This window comes from Mus caroli, chromosome 12 (genome assembly GCF_900094665.2).
Source record: "Mus caroli chromosome 12, CAROLI_EIJ_v1.1, whole genome shotgun sequence".
NCBI lineage: Eukaryota > Metazoa > Chordata > Mammalia > Rodentia > Muridae > Mus > Mus caroli.
The window spans coordinates 77,690,719-77,700,450 of NC_034581.1; the positions used below are offsets into that span (position 1 = coordinate 77,690,719).

Here is a 9,732-nt window from a genome sequence, read left to right on the forward strand (position 1 = left end):
GAATCTGTAGGAGTGCATTTTCATGAACGTCTAGGTTATTTCAGTACTGGTCAAGATCCAAAAACACTAACAGGCTCACTGACAAAGTCCATTTCTGTTGCTTCGTTTTAAGGTAATGACTACTTTTCCTGAGTCAAAAGACAGACAGACAGACAGACAGTGAAGAAACAGAACTTTAAGCCTTCAGTTCAGTCAAATTTCAAGATAACTAATAGAGATCAATTACTTGGTAGAAAATAAAGTATTCGTGTGCATAGCCTAGATCAGGCGAAAAAAAATAAATTACATTTAGATGATTTAATATTTCTGACACAAAATAAATTCAATGGCTGAGTGAAAGGCAAGACGTAAACCTCTGTCACCTGAAGTTATCCACTAAAATAATATCTCGGCCACCTGTTGTGAAAAGAACACCTAGACCAACAAGATGTCGGCTATATTCAGGAACACATACCAGGAAGGGTTAAATACAACTGCCCCTGAAAAAAATGGCTATCACCAACCCCCATAAATCCAGAGAGAGGTGCTTGGGGTCCAAGGTGACTGAATATTTTCATAAATAACTCCAAAGTGGAGTGGGGATTATGCAAATCAAACCTCAGATACAAAAATGGCAGGGGTTGCAAGTCTGTGGAGAATGGAATTTAACTATGGGGCAATGTCTTTAAATTTGCCTTTATTGAATCTTGTATATTGAAGTCACACGTTATTGTATCTGTTTATTGAGACTCAATGGGGCCAAATGCAGCGTGATTTATGGAAAGAAAGTTAATCAAATGGCTCAGGAGAAAAAAAGATTCTACACCTGGAGAGACCCTGGCACTGGACAGATAGGATTCGGCTGCGAAGTGGTTAGAGGGGCACAGAGTGGTTGCATGGTCTCAGAAAATGGGGGGTTTGTACCAAAAGCTGATGTATAAATCAAAGAAGCAGATGCCTGCCGTTCTCCGAGCTACTTGGTCTTGATGCTGCTTCCTGTAGACGTGCTTAAATGTAGACCCAGAGGGAATTCGGGAGTAGGATAATGCCAAGATTGTGGGGTAAGACCCTAGTTCACCCAAGAACACAAGGGATGCTAGACCAAAATGCTGACTGTGCATTCTGCTGGGGAAAGAGACAGAAAAGACAAAGCGCTATGGAGGAAAGAGTGGTTTCAGCGCCCACTAAGGAAAAAATAATCATGGAAAGCACAGCTGGAATCGGGGAGAAAAAGCAGCTGTGGTAAGGACATCCCTCGGGATGCTGAGGAAGGGTGACAGGACACCTCTCTAGTTAGGATGCATTAGAGATTATTAAAAGCATTCCTTGTCCACCTCGGGGCTTGGGGGTGGGCTTCATGACCTCTCCAAAGGTCACTTCTACCCCTAGGGATCCCATGTCTGAAGGGCACCAGATAAAAATAAAGTCTATTAATCACCAAGCTGTCACATAATGTCCTGAGAGAGCCGGAATAAAGAAGGGCAAACTGCAGTGGACCTTGCTTTTCAGAGGGAAGAAGAGGGAGGCAGCGTGTGTATGGGCAGAGCCAAGAAAACAGCTGCTGAGACTTTAGGGAAAGTCTGTGTTGCCCTGTGATGAGTCCCCCCAAACTCTGCAGAGGAAATGGGGATAGGGGAGTCACCCTATGGGGCGGGGAGCAGAAAGCAGCAAAGGACACCTAGGGCCTATAGGCGATGGTGGGAGGTTTGGAGGAGAGGGTCTGCTGAAAGCACAGGATGGGAGCTAGGAGGAAGGGCTTGGCTTACAAACCCTCTGTGCCTGAAGAGGACCAGGAGCCAGGCAAGAGGGGATGTATAAAGAACACTTCATGGAGATAATCCTGCCAGATGTAGCTGTCACAGAAAGAAGAGAGAAGAAAGAAATAGGAAGTTGAAGCAAGAAAAAGGAGCACCAAGAGCATGTCTGGAAATATGAAGAGATTATACACCTCAGAATTCCAAGCGAGCTCTGGAAATAGGACCAGTGAGATGGCTCAGCACACTTGCCACCAAGCCCAGTGACCTGAGTTCAATCCCCAGAACCCACAGACAGAAGGAAAGAACCAACTCCTACAACTTACCCTCTGCCCTCCACACACGCCATCGCGTGCAGCCACCCTGCTCACACACACTTAATCATCAGTCAGCGTAACTCTTCCCAAGTTACAGAAATAGAGCGAGAAGCTAAGTCCACTGTCTAGAACAGCAGAAAGTCCCATAACAGGGAATCACAGCTTTTACAAAGAGGAACGGAGCAGTTATGTCTCAGCTCCCAAGCAGCTGTTGGCTCTCTTAATGGTGTGTCACACACCGTTGGAAACTCTACCCACTGCCCAGAACCAGTCTCCAAACTAGCAGCACGCTTGGACTGTTCACAAAGCAGGACACAACTAAATGACATCCAGGAAATAAGGCCCAGACCAAAAGCTCCTGACAAGGAGCAGAAAGTACGCCAGACCCCATGCCCTGCTTCCTTCTCTTCCTGGAACATAGTTCCCTGAGGATGGCGAGACCTGCAGAGGGCTCAGGAATGCCATCTACATGGCATATGAAGCAGACAAATGAGGGTCATGGAGAATAAGCTCTGGGGAATATTGTCCCACCAGACGATGTCCCCACAGGGCTCAGAACAACATTTTGATATCACCAGGCCAGTGGAAAGGTAGGGAAATGTCCCACCCACTGTGCCCCTTCCATCCTATCCCCTATCAAACTCTCTTTGCCTCCACAGAGGCTGCAGGACCTAACAGGATGGATGAGTACCCAGAGGGACCACCATGCCAGGTCCTGCCTTGTCTAGCTTTCTGCCGTTCTCAGAGCAACCTGGTCCCTGGGGCTGAGCTCTGGGTTTTGAGAGCAGATGAGAATGGAAAGAAAAACTTCCCTGCTCCAGCCACGAGCATGTGGTATAGATGGGTGGCCTTGCCATAGAGTGAGCGGGAAGTGCCCAGGAGAGTGACAGATAACAGGGCAAGGCTGTGGAACCCACGACACCATACCCTGGCATATGAGAGAAAAGATAATCGAGACTGTCCTCTCAATGAGCACAGTCCTTCCTCATGCCCTTCCCTTGGCCTCTGCCCTCACTCCATCCTCAGCCTTTAACCTCAGCCAGGCAACCATTCTTCCAAAAGTTGTTCCTGAGCCAGGGAAGGAACAGTGGAGATGACTTGAGGGCTATTTGTTCAAAGCAAGCCACCATCGTAGAAAGACTCATAACCAGCCCTGCCTAAGACAGGAGAGAGGGAGAGAGAAGGGAAACTGGCAAGCCAGGGAGAGAGCTGACACCCAGGAGCGCAGTCTGAGAGGTGGGATCCCCTGCCAAACTACTATGCCAGGGCCTCGCCACAGCAGGAGGGAATGTAACCACAGGGAACTGGAAACAGCAAAGCCCAGCGTGGACCAGAGCTGGTGCATGACTGCCAAAGTGGCACAGAAAGCCTGGACTAAGACGGTACAAGGAGATACTTACTGTCGCAGACGTAGGGTTTGTCATGGTCTTCCTGAGAAGCGGCATCATGCCTCCTCCTGCCGCCTGCAGAGCCACGAGCCTGGGGAGACATTGAGGACAAGACACTTGTTACAACTATGCTGGCCACTAGGCTCACGGGCACACACACTTTAGGGCCGCAGTGGATCCACCTGCCCACACAGCCTTTGTTCTCAAGCCAACCCTGCTTTACCAGCAGGAAAACTTGAGACAGAGAGGATTAGGGAAGTTGTCCTGACATCCTGCAGCTACTCACCTGGCTCATCTCATTGTTTCCAAGGAGGAAATATAATAGTGGTCCGTTTGTATAGGGAGGGGTCTGAGGTGGCAGAGAAGTGAAGTAACCTTCCCAATGTCGTTCAGCTACCAAATGCAGAATCAGGATATAGACAAAGTGTGGCTGAAAGGCAGTGTCACGGCTGAATATGAAAATCCCTGGCTAGTGGTTTCAATTGGAGGATGGGGGTCTGGGGGGATGGAGGGATGGGAGGTGGGAAGGATGGGAACTTTAGGAGATGAGCCAAACTGGAGTACGTAGGACAGTATGGGGGTATGTCTTTAAAGCTTCTAACTGCCCTGGGCAAGTCTTCTTGCTTTCCCTCATTGTTTCCTGGTTACAGAGAAGCAAACTACTGTGTGCAGCTGTACACTCTTTGCCAGTGTGACCTTCTGCCTCCCCACAGACCCATAGCAATGGAGAAAGCCAACTGCAGCTGACCCTTCTGAAGCCATGAGACAACATAAATCCTTATTCCCTTAAGAGGCTTTCATGAGTGCCTTGCCACACAGAGCAACAGAAGTCTAACACCGTCCCATATCTATCAAATATGGGGCCTTTTTACCATACGGCGTTCTCTACCTCACGGACAGTGAACTCTACTGACAGACACTCTCCTACAACATGACACAAGATGTCAGGACACTCTGTATGCTGGTCAGCTGATGAGCACACTGGGGGTGGAGGAACAGGAAGTACAACAGCTGTGCTGGGGTGCCAGGTTCCTGTGCCCTCACTGCCTACCCTAAAGGCCTCAGGAGTCCAGTCTCCTCCTCCTCCATGTTTGGCCTTCACAGTAGGGCTGGGCTTCAGGCAGGGCTCCTGTATGTAGTCTACCTCAGGCCTCCCATCAGACCCTGGCCTTTAGGTCAACTGGAGCTAGATTCCTGATACCTACACCAGAACCCTGAATGGCTCCCTGGGTGGGTCACATGACTAGAGGAGGGGCAGGGCAGAAGGAGCTAAACTTCAGTAGTAACAGAGACTAGCCTGAAAGGCAGGCAGCAGCTCTGCACTCCACAGCAGACACCAGAAAGCAGGAAGACTTATTAATAAGTCATTGTAAGCCCCATGCTGGCCTTCCTGCGGTCCCTTAGCCTTCTCCTGGTCATACATTGCTAATGAGGAGTGGTAAACTCCCAGCCATGGAAAGAGCTGGCTGCAGTCTTCAGAGACAGAGAGGAAGGGTCAGCAGGAGAGGACCATGGCAGGACAGAAGTCTGGGGTGCAGGCCCAGGACCTGCTCTAGAGAAGTGATCCCCAAGGATCACAGTGGGAAAGTCTGAGATGGATTTTCCCACATGCACACACTCAGGAAGGCAGGCGCATATATACTACTGGGGACTTCACTAGAGACGGACCCACTCTCCAAGCCTGTGGCACTCACTCTCAAAATACACACACGTCACAAGCAACTCCACCTTGCCAAAGCCCTGTCTTTTTCAAAATGATGATGACAAGGAAGAGAAGAAGGAAGAGGAGGAAGAGGAGGAGGAAGATGGGGAGGAGGAGGGGGAGGAGGAGGGGGAGGAGGAGGGGGAGGAAGAATTCCACCTCCCTCCTCGTCACTACTTCCCTACCCCTCATCCCTGCCAGAGATAATCAGTAAAAGCCACTCTCTTCTTCCCTTCTTTCTCTTTCTCCTTCTCCTCCTCCTTACCCCTTCATCCATCTCTTCCCCTTCCTCCCCTCCTCCTCTTCCTCTTCTTCTTCCTTCAGACACACTCAATACCCAGTGAGCACTGCCCATCACTCTGAGGCACTGACAGATATTGGGCTCAGGATGCTAAGGGTGGTTACCTTATGGCCCCAGCCCTCCCCACACCTCTTCAGTGAAGCCCAAGACTGCTTGACATGCACAGCTGGCAGCCCGGTCACAGCCCCTTGGAGCAGGTAAAAGCAAGTCAGGCAGAATGATGAGGCCACAGCAAATGCTGGAGGGGCCTCTGCAAGGCTGGCCAGTTGTCAAGGCAGGAGATGAGGGGACAGGCAGAACAGAAGCAGGGGAGGGAAGGGGCCTCTGAGGGAGTCAGCAGGAGAGAAAGAACAACCCTGCTGAGAGCCAGCTCCCTCCCCTTGCTGCTGGGCTGCCCAGCAGGGAGGCCGAATGCTCCCACACTCCCCAAGGCCTTGGTTTGGCAAACAGAGATAAAGACCATAAGGGCATCTGAGGAGATATGTGTAGAACTCTCTGGAGGCCATAGAACTCTTGATTTCCTGGAAGATGGAAGGTTGACAACTCAGAATCCCATGTGTCCTGTTTAAATGCCACTTCCTCCAAGAAGCCCTTCCTAGCCCACTGATGTCCACCTGAATCCTTTCTTATTCTTTTTTTTCTTTCTTTTTTTTTCCCCTTCTTCTCTGCTTTATGTTTAGCCAGGGCACTTGCTGTTATCGGGTACTACATTGTACATGCATTGAGTTTACTTGTTGATTTTCTATCGGTCCTTCACAGGAGGTCAAGTCCTGTATGGGCCACCACTGTCATGACGGTGGGCCACCCGGCAGTGAGCTGACTGTGGCTGTTCTTTATTGGCATCCCAATGCTTTTCCTCCAAGGCCATCAGCTGATCCTGAACTCCCTAGGAAAGCCCCCGGCTGCAACTCTACCTCCCCACAGCCCAGCCTAACCTGTCCTACATGACTACCCGGCCACACAGACAACAGAGATGAGAGTGGGAGCTCTGAGGCCATTCACTCCCTCACAGGCCTCCATTGCCACCTATGGTACGCTTCTATAGCCAATGGCAGCCTACCGCCAACCCAACCATCTCATCCAGGCTCAGGCTTCATCTACATCTTTGCTGTCCCGTTTTGTCTGTATGATTGCCTCTCCTCTGCCATGCACAGACAATCTGCATTTTAGTCCTGCTAGTGTTCGCCCTCGGAAAATCTTCCTCTTGCAACGCTTCAGACTAAAACAATGTTGTCTTAAAGGTCTGACGAGCCTACATTTAAATTCCAGCTAACAGGCAGATATTCATTACTATAACAAAAAGCCTGAGGTTGGTACATTCAAAAGGAAAAGAGGGGAAATCTGGCTCATGGATCTGGAGGTGCAACCTGTAGGGGACTCATCTGGTGATATTCTTCTTGCTACCAAAATCCATAGGCAACACAGAGCATCCCATGGCAAGAAACAGAGAGCCCTCATTTGTGTCTCTTTCAGTCCTTCTGTCTCTTTTTTTTAGGTCCTCTGGAGAAGCTCTATCCTGGCCTTACCTAATAATCCTGGTGACTTTCCAAAGGCCCATTCTGAATACAACAGTCATCCGGTTTCTGACCTCTCTGCATCTCAACTGACCTTTAAATTTCATCACATGAAGTCTCAGGGGCGCTCAAGCCACATCCAAACCACAGAGAGCACCAGCTGGCTGTCACAGAACAAGCTATCCCTCTAAGTCTTTTTTTTTTTTAAGATTTATTTATTTTATGTATATAAGTGCACTGTAGCTGTCTTCAGACACACCAGAAGAGGGCATCGGATGCCATTATAGATAGCTGTAATTTACCATGTGGTTGCTGGGAATCGAACTCAGGACCTCTAGAAAAGCAGTCGGTGCTCTTAGCCACTGAGCCATTTCTCCAGCCCCCTCCCTCTAAGCCTCAACTTATTCATTTATAAAATGGGCAACAGCAGGCCAGATGTGGTGGTGTACATCTGTCACCCCAGCACTCAGAAAACAGAGACAGAGGCAGAATGAATACTGAAAGTTTAAGCCAACCTGGTTTACACAGAAAGTTCTAGACCACCCAAAGCTACTTAAAAGACTGTGCCTCAAACAATATATATGTAAGTAAGTGAATAAATACATTGGGCATATCTCTGCAGCATAGTTGAGATAGCTGGGATTAGGAGTGAAAGCCACAGGATATAGTTAAGCCCACAGGAAGTTATTAACCCCTCCATGGCCATGTGGATCCTCTAGGCTCTCGTTGTGTTTGGTTGGCACACAATGAGAAGCCAGCAGACATCTTACTGTATCATGAATCTCACGTAGCACCTCCCCAATTTGAGTCTTGGGTCCTGAGGGGAAAGATGGCATTTTATACATTACTCTGAACCCCTAACATTCTCCTGGGCTCTTCCACATACATTCCTGTCATCATCCTGTGAGTAGGACCAGTCATGTTGCTATCCCTGTCTGTCAGTTGGTGCTGGCTCTGAGTAGGTTCCATGCCTTTCCAGGTCCCAGAGCCCTGGAAACAGAAGGACAGCTTTCTAGACTCAGATACAGAACACTTTGGACTTTATTCTCCAAAAGAGACCCACCCTCCTCCCTGGGGATATTCACTTCCCATTCACACATGAAGCCATGGCAGCCATGACCATATACCACAGGGTCCCATCTTACTGGCCATACAGAAGGCTCAGGAGGGCTCAACTAATGACTAGGCCAAATCTATTTTAACTCTAACTGGGGCCACTCACATTCCACCTTCAAGGGACTCGGAACCTGCAAACAGTGACCCCTGTTGGTAATCTCAGTTGCAAAGACCCTTAAATCCAGGAGCTCCAGGGTCCCATGCCCCACGGAACAGGAAACCCAGGCACCTGGGAGAAGAAAGAGGAAGCAGAGGCCATGGGTGGGTCCTGATTCTCCTCAGTTCTGATTCCCTGTCACCTTCCTGCCTTTCTATGGTCTTTATCTTCAAAGATCACTCATATTGTGGATAATGGCCCCAAGGTTTCAAGTCTTTCTCCATTCTTTTGCTATTGAGTTTCCTACAACAAAAAAGACTGGAAATGAGGACAAAAGAGATTCCAGTCAAGGGTAGTTCTTCTAACAAAAGCTGTTCTTGAATGGTGTGTCTAAGATGTGCACCAGATCGCTTCTACAGGCTAGAGATATAGCTTAGCAGCTAAGAGCACTTGCTGCTGTTTCAGAGGGCCCAGGTTCAGTACCCGGCACCTACAAGTTGGCTTACAGCCAGGGAATCTGGCACCCTCTTCTGGCTGCTGAGGACACCTGTACTCGTCTGCATATAACCACATACACATAACTAAAAATGAGTATTTTTTTTTTAACAAAAGCCACTCTCTTGGTGTCATTAAAGGATCATCTGCCTTGTTCATTCTCACTTCCTCCTGAGTGTACAGTGGGGGCTTCCAAGAGGCTGCATGACATTTGACGGGGCTTCCAGTGTGCACTTGTATATTCATGAGCTGAATTCTGTCTTAATTTCTAATATAGCAAATCATTAGTGAAATTGCTGTCACCTGCTAGACCCAGAACAAAAGCTTTGGAGGGCTGTCAGTATTTGATAACGGTGTAAAGAATTGGAGAAGCAGAGAGAGAAAGGGAGGGGGCTCTACTAGCTTCCATCAAAAGCCTGGTCTTCGAACCAGCAACACCCAGGAGTTTACCATTAAAGTAAGACTTCATATTTCCCCCATCTCCCCCCATATCCCAGAACTATCAATTGGAATTCGCTCTTTAGCAAGACCCCTGGCATCTTCCTGTGCACATACAAGTACACAAACACTGGGCTGTACCACGAGTGTACGAGTAATTACTAATTTGATTTATTGGTTATTTGATTTATTGATGACTGGTTGGTTGATGATACAAAGTCACAGGAATTTCATTAATTTCTTATGTTAAAGTTACCAAAGGCTCGCTTTTTAATTGTTGGGTATGAGCTGTCCTCACCCCCTCCCAGATAATAAATAGTATTAAAACTCAGAAAGTCATCCACTTTGCTTGCAATACCCGTCTTTATCTGCCCTTTATTAGGCGCTCAAATTTGGCTGTGTGTTGTTATTCCCAACTTATTGATGAACAAACTGAGGCCCAGATCACAGAAGTTACATGATCCACCCACGGAATCATGCAGGAGGTGGTAGAGCTAAGATTGGTACTGCTGAGGTAGAAGTTAAAATAAGGGAAACCCACTGGAGACTCACTACCAAAGCCCTGGCACCCTTCATGTTTCAGAGTAGCTGAGATCTTGTCTCTCTCTCTCTCACACACACACACACACAC

General features: G+C 48.4%; 1 protein-coding gene across 2 annotated transcripts in view; it reads right to left on the reverse strand.

The window, feature by feature from the left end:
* The window catches only part of Dpf3 (double PHD fingers 3), a 275,179-nt gene that overhangs the window by 97,670 nt on the left and 167,777 nt on the right, over positions 1-9,732 (reverse strand). For both annotated transcript variants that reach the window (XM_021178797.2, XM_021178798.1), the window contains exon 6: positions 3,451-3,529. In XM_021178797.2, coding sequence (XP_021034456.1) covers positions 3,451-3,529 — 79 coding nt within the window. The remainder of the gene's footprint in view (positions 1-3,450; positions 3,530-9,732) is intronic.